At 37.1% G+C, this 13,335-nt stretch overlaps 3 protein-coding genes across 3 annotated transcripts; all 3 read right to left on the bottom strand.

Annotated features, from left to right (window-relative positions):
* Positions 1 to 1,151: 1,151 nt before the first annotated feature.
* Positions 1,152 to 1,606, bottom strand: LOC141392911 (histone H3). Its single transcript, XM_073965882.1, has one exon. The coding sequence runs from the start codon at positions 1,560 to 1,562 to the stop codon at positions 1,152 to 1,154; it is 411 nt and encodes a 136-aa protein (XP_073821983.1). The 5' UTR covers positions 1,563 to 1,606.
* An 8,492-nt stretch (positions 1,607 to 10,098) lies between these two features.
* Positions 10,099 to 10,660, bottom strand: LOC141392319 (histone H2A-like). The gene is made up of 2 exons (XM_073965269.1): positions 10,642 to 10,660; positions 10,099 to 10,454 (listed from the first exon to the last, which is right to left on the bottom strand). The coding sequence occupies exons 1-2, from the start codon at positions 10,658 to 10,660 to the stop codon at positions 10,099 to 10,101; spliced, it is 375 nt and encodes a 124-aa protein (XP_073821370.1).
* A 1,428-nt stretch (positions 10,661 to 12,088) lies between these two features.
* LOC141392910 (histone H1-like) lies at positions 12,089 to 12,839 on the bottom strand. Its single transcript, XM_073965881.1, has one exon. It carries the CDS (start codon positions 12,837 to 12,839, stop codon positions 12,162 to 12,164), a length of 678 nt encoding a protein of 225 aa, XP_073821982.1. The 3' UTR covers positions 12,089 to 12,161.
* Between the last annotated feature and the right edge of the window lie 496 nt (positions 12,840 to 13,335).

Genomic DNA, 13,335 nt, shown 5'->3' with positions numbered 1-13,335 from the left:
AAACATTCACTGTCAAAGGTAATATTTTTGAAAATTGGAATATTTTTGCTAAATTAAATGAAAATCGCTCAAAAATTAATTTTTAATAAAACATGAGGACATTTTCGTTAAAATTTAGTAAAAATTTCATCAATTTTTACAAAAAATATTCTTCAAAAATAATAATATCAAGGAAAAAACCATATAGAATTACTGAAGTTTTTCACACGTACTTTTTTTCCTGATTTCATTAAAAATTTAGATATTTATTGCAAAAATGTATAAAATAAAATAAATAAATCCCTTCTCTATGACAATTTAGTAAAAATAATACAAGATTTAAACAACTTTTTTAAAAGAAAATGTTTTTCTAAAATGTAGTATTAGGCCTTTCAAATGGCCAAGAAATATTCGCCACTCTATGTGAGACAATTTTTGATAAATATTTTTAAAAAATAATAATTTTACAAAATTATCGTAAGACTTTACTAAATTAAAAAAAAAAAAAATTAATATATCTGAAAAGAAAAAATTGCATATTTCATTCATCATTATCTGAAAAGAAAAAATAAAACAAAACAGAGAGCATTTTCCGCCAAAAATTTTCAACCATATTGAGTGAGAAATAGTGAGAGCATTATTGCAGAGAACATTTCGCGCCAAATTTATTGAACATATGCCTCGTGGACATTAGTATACACACAAAAAGAAGTTCAATAGAACAAATATTTGTTATGAAGAAAATAATAAGAAGAAGAAACATTGCCTTTAAAGAAGAAATTAATATGGACGATAAAAAGACCAATAGAAAAGAAAGAAGAAGAATAAATGTATATTCTAATAGGAAAATATCACTGACGCCATCAAAAAACACACATAGAAAAGAAAGAGAAAATTGTATTATATTTTTTTCAAGAAGAAGAATAAAATGTGTCTTCTAATGGGAAATTTTTACTGACGCCGTCAAATATGACTCATACAAGAAAATGTTCAAATATTCCTAAAATCAGCCTCAAAAATAAAAAAAAAAACAAAGAAAAATATTTATTTAAAATGTTAAAAATGCTAAATAGTTTGATGAAAAAATAATCTCTTTTTTATAAATTTTTTGTGGTCCTGAAAAGGACCGATTGTTTTGTTGTAAAAAATATGTTTTTTAAAACGTCAAGAATTTAAGCACGTTCTCCACGGATACGTCTGGCCAATTGAATATCTTTAGGCATGATGGTGACACGTTTAGCATGGATGGCGCACAAGTTAGTATCTTCGAAAAGACCGACCAAGTATGCTTCGCTGGCTTCTTGCAAGGCCATAACAGCAGAGCTCTGGAAACGCAAATCAGTTTTGAAATCTTGAGCAATTTCACGAACCAAACGTTGGAAGGGCAATTTGCGGATCAACAATTCAGTACTCTTCTGGTAACGACGGATTTCACGCAAGGCAACAGTACCAGGACGGAAACGATGAGGCTTCTTGACGCCGCCGGTGGCTGGTGCACTCTTACGAGCAGCTTTAGTGGCCAATTGCTTACGAGGAGCCTTTCCACCAGTTGATTTACGGGCAGTTTGCTTAGTACGAGCCATTTTTCACTTTAATTTTTTTTCACTTCACTTAGGTATGCACACAAACACTGTTAACACTGTAATAACTGTGCCCAAATTTCATTTTCATTTTTGGCTAAAGCCATTTTTATTGAATAAATCTTATTGCTAAACAGAATGGCTTACTGCTATATTAATAGAAAAGTAAACATGCGACAATGCGCCGCCTTCTTAAATCCTAAAATTTATGCTGTGGTGAGGCCACTAGCAAACTATCATTAACATTACAAATTCGATATCAGAATATTTAAACGCCCAAAAAATCAATTTAAAAAAGGCAAATTCAGTTTAAAATACTTATACTAGAACTTAAAACTACTTATTACTACGACTTAAAGCTACTATTTACAAATATTTACAATGCAATTACTGACTTGTGATATATACAGTGTCAGTCAAATCCATTTTGTTGTATCTTCTATGATAGAACATCAATTTGTCATTATTATTATACAAAAGACCCTCATCTTTGAGCTTAGGTAACGCGGCAGGAGGTAGATGTCTGCGCGTGCGTAGTGTTTCGGAGTCAAGGGAGCAATCCAGGGATCTCTCAACCAGCGAGTTGTCCAGATGGTTAGCCGCCTCGACAAAGTTTAAGGCACCTCTTATTAAAATCTATCAATTCTTTCTATACCAGCTAGATCATATGTTACCCTGCATGAGGGTTTTTTAATTGTTCCATCATCACTGGTGGTAGGTTTTAATCCCAAGCAATATGTCAAAATAGACCGTTCCCATCGCCTTAGCCGCTCCATTTGAGCAGATGATATGGTAAACCATACTGGGAAGGCATATGAGACTACGGGTCTAATGACCTGTTTGTACACTAATAGTTTAATTCTGTTGGCCAGACCCCCGGTATGACGCAGAACACTATGGTAGCCAAAGTATATTTTTTTCGCTCTATCGAGTATAAAATCCAAGTGTCGGATGAACTCTAGCTTCTCACAGAAAATAACACCTAGGTACCTGATTTTATCCGTGACTTTAATAGTTTCATTCCCAATTTTAAGAACAGGTGCATACGAATTAAAATTAGGATAAACAATCTTGGATTTGCCTTTGAAGACAATGGCTGAGCATTTCTCTGCATTAAGTTTAAGGCGCCACTTTGTGAAATACCTGTGTAGTTCGTCCAGATATATATTAAGGCATTGTCCCAGAGAATTAGCTCTAGAGCCAGAAACCGCCAGAATGACATCGTCGGCGTAAGACAGAAGCAAGCCTCCCTGGGGAGGCTCAGGAATGTCGCTAACAAATATGTTATAGAGCATAGGGCCCAAAAGTGAACCCTGTGGGACCCCTGCTCTTACTGATCTTCGGCTCGAAAGTCGATCTCCTACCTTTACTTTAAAATGCCTATCCACAAGGAAACTTGCTACTAATCTACATGTATGCGCATCGAAGCCAAATGTTTCATTTTAAAGAGAATGCCTTCATGCCACACCGAGTCAAACGCCCTAGCAACATCGAGGCTAACAGCAACTGTGCCGTAGCGCCTTTCGAACCCTTTAATTACGAAAGAAGAAAATACAGTTAACGCGTGAGACGTGGAATGTCCCCAGCGAAAACCAAATTGGTTGTCTTTCAAAATTCGTTTATCCTCGGCCTGAACCCTAATACGGCTCAGAATAAATGATTCGAATAATTTACCGAATGCCGAGAGTATTGAGATTGGCCGATAACTGCCACAGTTTTCAGGCGAAGCATCTCTTTTCAAAATAGGCACAACCATGGCCTCCTTCCAAGCCTTAGGAAAGTAACCTACATTAAAACAATGGTTAAATAAAATACACAAGAATCCAAAGACGACAGAGCCGGCCTTTTTAGGGCGGTGTCGGGGATTCTGTCGATTCCACTAGACTTTTTATTGGGTCTGCGGGCAATCGCACCGCCGATATCCTCAGAATTTACGAAACCAGCCTCCCTCCATCTGGTTTCGTCGCCGATTGCAGAACCGTCCGCCGTGAACGCGTCACAGAAGGTAACCAAGGGGGATCGATCGTCCATCCCCTCTACACCTCGGTGTACCAAGCTGTGTAGCGAATGATCAATCGGTCCAACCATGGGTCGTAACGCTCCCTCAACGTGATCAGCAATGGACTCGGCTTTCATGTTATCATCGACGATGCGAACGCCCGAGGCATCCACCAAATCACCAACAGGGTCCCTAACTGAAAGACCGGCAGCAGTTTTAACCTGTCTAAATGTTTTGTTGTTGACATTTATATTCTCCAAAAAATTGCAATATCGTTCCTGCTCGAAAATACGTATTGAGTCTTCAATGATTCGATCTAGATTTCTTATGTCAGCCCTGAGAGCCGGAAATCTAGAGGGATCCAATGATCTCCTAAGGGTCCTAGTGAGCCTACGTTTTTCCCTTATAAAACTCTGAATTCTTTGAGGGAGAACCCCCAAGGATTTATTGCGGGGTTTAACTTTTGGGACAGCAGCCTCAATAGCATTCCGAAATACTGACTCCAATTTGTCAACAGCAGTGTCGATTTCTCCAACGGTAACGTTTCTATTAATGGGTAAAGAGCTAGCGGATAATCCTTGTCTTAATTTGCCCCTAAAAGATCCAAGGTCAATACGATCATACAGATAGACAGTTTTGGCCTCCCTAAGCTGAAAAGTACCAATATTTAAAAGTATTTCGATCGCTCTATGATCAGATTCGAAATAATGGGCAGTAGCTAATCTGCTACCCCCGACCAAAGACATGCCAGGAGTACACAAAAAGACGTCAATGAAGGAGCCACCGCTTCCATTGGGCCTAGTTGGAATGCCGGAGGAAAAAATTTCAAAATTGGGACAGTTTGCCAAATACGTGAACAAGCGTCTACCTCTGGAGTCGATATCAGAGCCTCCCCAAGATGTATGCTTGGCATTGAGGTCACCACCCAACAAACCTCGCCCTGGCCCTGGAGGTCCACCAGTGGTTGCAGGTCAGTTGGGTGAAAATCAATCGTGGGACGACAATATAGAGCCGCAAAAAATATTGAGGAACCATCCTCCTTCCAAATCTTAACAACACATGATTCAATACAGCCTGTAGAAATGGGGATGCGGTCGCAGCGAAAGTTATCTTTAACTAACACCGCGGTCCCACCTCCACCTCCACCCTCCCTGAACTGTAAGAAACACTTATATCCATCTATGCGAAAATTATGAGTGCGATTGAGCTTATGCTCAGCCAAAAGTAATATATCGGGTCGCCTCTCTCTAATAAAATTCATTAAATAATGTCTCCTTGTAAGAGAAATTAAAGAATTAGCGTTTAAAAAAAATAACTTTAAAACTGCGCATCTCCAGCAATAAAAATAAGCCATGCAGACATGGCGGCTTCTAAACCAGCTTTGGCTTTTATTTCATTGAAAATTGGACCAAAAGTTCTGGCTTTATCGCACTTCGAATTGAAGTCCGATCCGAAAAACTGAACGACATTATTCATACCAGTGCCAGTACCCTGGCTTGAAGAAGCCGGCTGAGAAGGACGAACTGGTCTGGTAGAGATAGCGCTATTTTTTGAGGCTGCAGAGTATGACAACCATTACGAACAGCCGACAAACGTTGGGACCGGGCCTCAGCTTTGGCCTGAATTTCAGCTTTGTTGTTAGCTTTTCTAGTCAAAATAGCCAAGCGGCGTGGGCAATCGCGGGCAGAAGCCGGGTGACCAGACACACCACAGTTGACACAACTGCAAGGTGGAGCAGGCGATGTAACTGGCTCTCCAGTAATGGGGTCTGGAGTTACTACCACTTGTTTTTTATCCTTTGGTGGGATAGGACACTCTTTAGGCTGGTGGTTTTCGCCACATTTAACACAACGGGTCGGCATTGTACAGTTGGCCAATACGTGACCAAATCGCTGACAGTTAAAACATTGAATTATGTCGCGACCCTTATCTTTAGTGATATAAATATTGCAATCATAGATAAATTTAAGCTTGTAAAGGCTATGAATATCTGACTGTCTTGAGACTCTAAGGAGCCATTTCTCATGGGTTATGTTGGTTAGCCCTACTACTTCAACAGGGAATTGCAAATGATTTTCGAGAAAATATTTGACATCATCTCTTGGGAATTCACTAGGAAGTCTATTTATGACTAGCATGAAGGGTAACACAGATCTAGGGTGTGGGTATGAAATTTGTACCCACGTTCATTTAGCATGATCCTAACTTCATTAAATATTTCTAGGCCTTTCACTTTGAGAGACAAGACAGATTGCCGAATGTATGTAATACCAAACTCACCTGGTTGATATCGCTGCCTAAGAATCCCCGAGAGCTCACGGACGCTTACGTCATAAATGGTAAATGCAGGCATTGATTTGCCAGCAGCAGGTTTACTAGATGAAGTGGCCTTATTAGCAGCAGCATCACGTTCAGTTTCCTTCATGTTTCTGGTATTGTTCGGCATCTTTATGTATGTTGTAGAAGTACCAGGAATCGCCTTCTTCTTTGGTAAAGTACCTTTCGAAGCATCGGTATTTAAATCAGTTGACGGCATGTCAACATCCTTCGCCATGTCGAGGTCTCCGGCTACCTCAACAGCCCAGTCATCTGGCTTATTAAATGGTTGGACCAATTTAGGGGTGCCAACTAAAGATTTCGCCGATAGTTCTTCTGAGGTATTTTTGAGTTTAACACCACTTAAATCGGATACTTGCTTTTGTAAGTTGCCAATGACACGGTGGAAAGCACCTTCACGACCAATGGCTTGAGTCAACCTTTGTGTTGTATCATGAAGAGTTTTCTTCAAATGAGTATTTTCATCAGCTGGTTTAAGCATCTTTGGCTTATTCTTCTTCGATGTCGCCTCCCGCCAGGGAGTGTTATCAGCGCTATTGACGGAGTTTGGTAATTTGTCTGAGCCGCCACTCGGTGCTAACGGCGTAACACCATCATCTTCAGTATTGCAACCAAGGACTGCAGTTGCACCAGAAGTATGTTCAGCATTTACTGTGATAGGAGTGCCGTCCGCACTAACCGTACCACGATGATCAATATTTTGTTTAACGGCAGCTAGTTCTTCCGTTAATTTTTTGTTTAACTCCTCCAGATGCTGTATACGAGCAAGGGCATTTTGAAGCTGAGTGATGGTAGCTTCCAATTTCATAGTTTTATAAGAAGAAGCAGCATCACGGCTGCCTCGGCGCTTTTTTCCTTTCTTCTTCTTAGCTTCAAACTCTGCACTATCTGTCGAGAGTATGCATCCACATTATTTGCATCAACCGTCGATTCACCATCGTCTGCAGAAAACATACTATCATTATTTTCCGTTGCAGACGCAGCTTTATTATCCTCAGATAACTCGTCCATCGTTGGTTTGCCGCCGTCAGAAAGTAATGACGACGGCTCTGGATTGCTAGCGGGTTCAAGTTTTCCCGCCAGCTGTACGGGTTGCGTCACTTGTTCACGAAAACAAAATTTTATCTCTTCGCTGTTTCCAGTCGAACAGCTAACAACTTGCTGTAGAACAGTCACTTCACACTATTTTACTGTTAAGCTTGTTCACTTGTTAGCTAGACACAACCTTTCACTTAGAGCACACAACACAGAATGAGGTCGAACTGTGCCCAAATACCATATAGCGGTATTTATAGAAAATTTCGAAGAAGCGGCTATGATTAGGGGTGGGTAAAACAGTAAAGACAGCTGTGCGCGCACAAAATGTGTACTCACACATACACAAATACCTATACATTTCATAAAGACTCTTAGTTATTCAAACAGGCCAATTTTTGTATAAATACAACTGAACCTAACTTGGAAAAAACATTCTGTCTTGTGATTTCGTGAAGTGTAAAAGTGAATTAAAAAAAAAGTGAAAAATGACTGGTCGTGGTAAAGGTGGCAAAGGCTTGGGAAAAGGTGGCGCTAAACGTCACCGTAAAGTGTTACGTGATAATATCCAGGGTATTACCAAGCCAGCTATTAGACGTTTGGCTCGCCGTGGTGGTGTAAAACGTATCTCTGGTCTCATCTACGAAGAAACCCGTGGTGTTCTGAAGGTGTTTTTGGAAAACGTTATTCGTGACGCCGTTACATACACCGAACATGCTAAGCGTAAAACCGTCACTGCTATGGATGTCGTCTATGCTTTGAAGAGACAAGGTCGTACTTTGTACGGTTTCGGCGGTTAAATATTTTCTTGACGCTATTTGGAGAATTTTTCTTTTACAACAAAACAATCGGTCCTTTTCAGGACCACAAAAAATATTTAAAAAGAGATATTTTCTTGTTGAAAATTACAAAAACATGAAAAAATTTAATAAAATATACCAAAAATAATACTTACCTTAATATATGAAAAATAAAACTAACCATAAAATATTTTCTTTCATATTACTTTTTTCAGTGCATTTTATTTTTTCTTTCATTTTCCAAATTTCATAAAATTTTTCAAATAATCTTCCCTTTTGCCTTCAAAAATGTTTGCCGTCGGTAACTCTGATCATTCCTTTTTCGTAATACACAAAAATGTTCCTTTATTTCCACTAATACATGTTCTACCGGCAACTCTCATTGTTAGGGTAGCTGCTTGCTTGCTTGATGTGTGTATACGCTAGCGTCGCTCTGTGTGTGCGTGTGTTTGTTTGTTCATATAACTAACGCACATCAATGCTATGCCAAGCGAACAATATCTTTGACTGCGATGTTATGTACTTATTTTTTCCTTCAAGTAAAAATTTTTGTTATTTTGTGATGAAATTATTAAAAATTGGTATTAAATTGTTTAAAAGTATAATGAAAATTACCTTTTTTAAAACATTTTCATTAAATTAGTTTGAATTTTGTAAATATTTACTGCGATTTTTCTCAAAATTATATTCCAAAAATTTTTATAGCATCTCTTTTTTCAAAAATTTGGTTATGAATAAATTCTTCTTCTTCTTATGTTTCATGATTTCACATAAAAATATTTTATCTTTTACTTAATCCTCCAAAAAATCACATAATTTTCTAAATTTCTCTCACTTTATGTTGAAATTATTGAAAAATTCTTCTTCTTCTCCTCCTTATGTTTCCCTAAAAAAAAAATATATATTTTTTCTTAAATGTCCAAAAAATCACATAATGATCTAAATTTGTTTTATTTTATGTTCAAATTATTGAAAAATTTATTCTTCTTCTTATTTTTCACTAAAAATAATTTATTTTTTCTTAAATGTCCAAAAAATCACATAATTTTCTAAATTTCTCTCACTTTATGTTGAAATTATTGAGAATTTTCTTCTTCTTCTCGTTTCACTAACTCAAATTTTCTTAAATGACCAAAAAAAAATTACATAGTTTTCTAAATTTCTCTCACTTTAGTTGAAATTATTGAAAATTTTCTTCTTCTTCTTCTTCTTGTTTCACTAAATCACATTTTCTTAAATGACCAAAAAATCACATAATTTTCTAAATTATTAAAAAATGTCTTCTTCTTCTTCCTATGTTTCACTAAAAATATTTTATTTTTTCTCAAACGTCCCAAAAATCACATAAATTCTTTTACTTTATGTTGAAATCATTGAAAATTTTTTCTTCTTCTTCTTCTTCTTCTTATCTTTCACTAAAAATAATTTATTTTTTCTTAAATGTCCACAAAATTCACATAATTATCTTCTATTTTATGTATTTTTTGTTAGTTACTAACAATGATCCTCATTTTATTTCCACAACTCTACTTTTTTCCCTTTGAAAATAAAAATTTTTTCCGTGCGCACTTCATGTTGTCATCACTCTATTACTAACTCTATGCTCTGGAAACATTACTAAAATCGCACATTTCTGCATTTTTTCCTTTCCAAATACAACTTTTTTTCTCCTCAAAATTCGCGGCGGCAGAACACTTTTTCTTAATAATTTACTCTAACAGCCACTACAACAACATCAACAACCATCATCATCGTAAGTAAAGGCATTTGGTTATTCTAACTAACAAACACACAACACACACACACACACACACACACACACACACACATTCATAACAGACATCGTCAACATACGATGAACGAACATTGGCGGCAACATCGATGAACGAATATTGGCGCGAACATCATCGATGAGACGAATGATCTCTTTTTCGCTCTTTCTTACTCTCTCTCTGTCTCTCTATATCTGTCTCGCTATTTCTGTGAAAAACTAAAGCGACACAAAACAAACACAATTCTGCTGGGGGGTAGAAATGAAAAACAGTTACAACAAACGAACATATTTTCTAAGGAAATATGAAAGAAAAAATGTCATTTGCAAATAATCAAGGGTTGTCGTCGATTAAGGAAAATATCATTTTTTGGGCATTTTTATTTTTTCCCTATAAAATGTAAATATAAAATTTTTGGTCATTTTTATTCTTTCCCTATAAAATGTAAATAATGAAAATTAATAGTTTGAATAGATTTTTTCTCTTTTTAAATATTTTTTGTCGTCCTGAAAAGGACGGATTGGTTGAATTTTGTATGGATTTTCTTCTTCTTATACGATGGTCTGTATTTTTTCCATAATACCTTTCGAGATAATTTAGGCTTTCTTTTCGGTCTTCTTGGGCAAGAGAACAGCTTGGATGTTTGGCAATACACCACCTTGGGCAATTGTGACGCCGGACAGCAATTTGTTCAATTCTTCGTCGTTGCGGATGGCCAATTGCAAGTGACGGGGAATGATACGAGTCTTCTTGTTGTCACGGGCAGCATTACCAGCCAATTCCAAAACTTCAGCAGCCAAATATTCCATGACGGCGGCTAAATATACTGGAGCACCGGCACCAACACGTTCAGCATAGTTGCCTTTGCGCAACAAACGATGAATACGACCGACGGGGAATTGAAGACCAGCACGATTTGAACGGGACTTTGCCTTTCCCTTAACTTTGCCACCTTTACCACGACCAGACATTTTCACTTAATATTTTTTTGAACACTTCACTTAGCACTGAAAAAACACAGAATGATGCCGTTACTCGCTTGAACCCCTACTATTTATACTTTTCTCTCGCTCATTTAATACACACACATCGAAAACTGGGGTTGTTTGGCCACTATTCTACACAACAACTGCGATTACCTGAAACATTTGAGCACATAATGCTTGAAATATTCTGTTTGGGTACTGGGTTTTTATCATTTGTGAACAGTGTTTGTGTGATTCAAAAAATTAAAAGTGAAAAATGCCTCCAAAAACCAGTGGTAAAGCAGCAAAGAAGGCCGGCAAAGCCCAAAAGAACATCACCAAGGGCGATAAGTCGAAGAGACGTACCAAGCGTAAGGAGAGTTACGCTATCTACATTTACAAAGTGTTGAAGCAAGTCCATCCTGATACTGGTATTTCGTCAAAGGCCATGAGCATCATGAACAGTTTTGTGAATGACATCTTCGAACGTATTGCCGCCGAAGCCTCTCGTTTGGCCCACTACAACAAGCGCTCTACCATCACCAGTCGGGAAATCCAAACTGCTGTCCGTCTATTGTTGCCCGGTGAATTGGCTAAGCACGCTGTCTCTGAAGGTACCAAGGCTGTTACTAAATACACCAGCTCCAAGTAAATGCCTTGATTTTTTCATATTTCGTCGAAATTCAACCATAAAAGGCCCTTTTCAGGGCCACAAAAAACATTTTAAAAGAGATCAAATTTTTGTCGAAACACTTATTTTCCATTATTTACATTTTTTAAATAAAAAACTTACCAAAATAATTTTAAAATTCTTAAAAAACTCATATTCTAGCAAAAATAATATTTTTCCCATGTATTTACTAAATGACGCCGTCAACTCTTGTTTTGCCGTGGTTCATATTGCTTTTTTGCTTGCTTGGCTACTCTATGTGTGTACAACAACACGCCATCCAATGTATGGGTATGTGTGTGTGCTTGTGCGATGTTACTTTGTATTACCGTCGGCAGTCACCACCATATCGAAAAATGTATAAACGAACAACAAGCATTTTGCCTGTAATACTTCACTACGCCAATGCCAAATATGAAGCGCGAACATTTTTAAGGGGAAATTTGTTTGGTGGTGGCGCAAAAATTAACGGGACATTTTTCAATGGAAAAAATAGAATTAGGGGAAAATAGAATGAGAAATAAAATAGAGTTGCAACATAACTTCATTAGAATAGAAAAACATTCCCGATTAAAATAATCTCCTTTTACCCAGCAAACAATTTTTGCAAAGAGAAAAAAATTATCATTTTTGAAGATTAAATGAAAAATTCCAAAAATATGAAATTAGATGAAAATGACCATAATTAGACAAACAAAAATTAGTCACATTTATTTTATGACCCAGACTAAAATTTTAATCCCTTTGTGGTGTTATTTTGTGGAATGCCCATAATAAAACAGGCTCAATGTTAATTACCTAATAGAAAAAGTAATGAGTGAGGGTAAAATTTTCCTAAAATCAGACACGTGTGTATTTTTCTTATTTATTTAGGTAATAAAACAATAAATAGTAGTAATAATAAATAGTTTGAAATAAAGATTTTCTCTTTTTGAATTTAATTTGTAGCCCTGAAAAGGGCTGTTAGATATTATGCTTTCCAATATCGAAAAATGTTGTCAACAAGTAATCTTTCTGGGAAAAATTACTTCTTGGCGGCGGCTTTCTTGGCAGCTGGCTTCTTTGGTGCGGCGGCTTTTTTGGGTTTAGCAGCTGCTGTTTTTGCCTTGGGTGCCTTTGGTTTGGTGGCAGATGCTTTAGCGGCGGTTTTTGCTGGCTTAGCCTTAACTGTACCGGTTTTCTTGGCAGCCTTAGCCTTTGTTTTGTCAGCCTTCTTCTTCTCAGCGGTCTTTTTGGCGGCAGATGGCTTCTTGGCAGCGGTTTTCTTTTCACCGGCAGCCTTTTTAGGGGCAGCCTTCTTCTTCTTCTCAGCAGCTGGGGCCTTCTTCTTCTTTTCAGCAGTCTTTGCTTTGGGTTCCTTGGAAGCCGAGGCGGACAATTTGAATGAACCAGAAGCACCCTTACCTTTAGTTTGGATGAGTTTTCCACTGGCAACAGCGCTCTTCAAATACTTCTTGATGAAAGGAGCCAATTTTTGGGCATCAACCTTGTAGGTGCTGGCCAAATATTTCTTGATGGCAGGCAATGATGAACCACCACGTTCCTTCAATGATTTGATGGCGGCGTCAACCATTTGTTGGGTTGGTGGATGAGTAGGGGCAGCTAATGGTTTCTTCGCTTTGGCTGCAGCCTTCTTTGGTGCCTTTTTCTCAACAGCGGCAACTGGGGAGGCGGTGGCTTCAACAACGGCGGCGTCAGACATGATTATTCACTTTTATGTTTATATTTCACTGTAACACAAATACACTCACAAATTTATGTGTACTATTAAATTGTTATTGGCAATTTTTAAAAATGGTAGGTACATTGAAAAGTTGAGAAGTGCATAGTAGTCAATAGCTATATTTTTCGAAATATTGTGTGGAATCGTGTTTAACTTTTTACAAAAGTTTTGGTAGAAATTTAATTTTTCTGAGGAGTCTTTGATTATTTTTATAGAAGATATTTTACACATTTCTTGTATAGATATCAGGCCATATTTTAGCGAAAATTTGGTGTAATTTCCGTTATCCGTTTAAGAGTTATAAGCGTTTAACTTCACAGATTGTAAAAATGTTATCACAAATTTGTAACTAAATTTGAAAAAATTATGAATTTTTTCAAAAATATTTTTCCAAATTCTGTTTGAGAATAAAGCCTGATATGTTTACTTTAGGATAAAATTAAAATATTGAAAAATTTTACATTTGCACTATGAA

The sequence above is a fragment of the Musca autumnalis genome, unplaced genomic scaffold, assembly GCF_047663935.1.
Source record: "Musca autumnalis isolate F117 unplaced genomic scaffold, ASM4766393v1 scaffold_2, whole genome shotgun sequence".
Lineage (NCBI taxonomy): Eukaryota > Metazoa > Arthropoda > Insecta > Diptera > Muscidae > Musca > Musca autumnalis.
The sequence above is the reverse complement of the archived record's forward strand: the minus strand, read 5'-3'. Positions and strand labels throughout refer to the sequence as shown.

Excerpts from the sequence above, each read along its gene's own strand:
- LOC141392911 (XM_073965882.1), bottom strand. The coding sequence starts at position 1,562 with ATGGCTCGTACTAAGCAAACTGCCCGTAAATCAACTGGTGGAAAGGCT.
- LOC141392910 (XM_073965881.1), bottom strand. The coding sequence starts at position 12,839 with ATGTCTGACGCCGCCGTTGTTGAAGCCACCGCCTCCCCAGTTGCCGCT.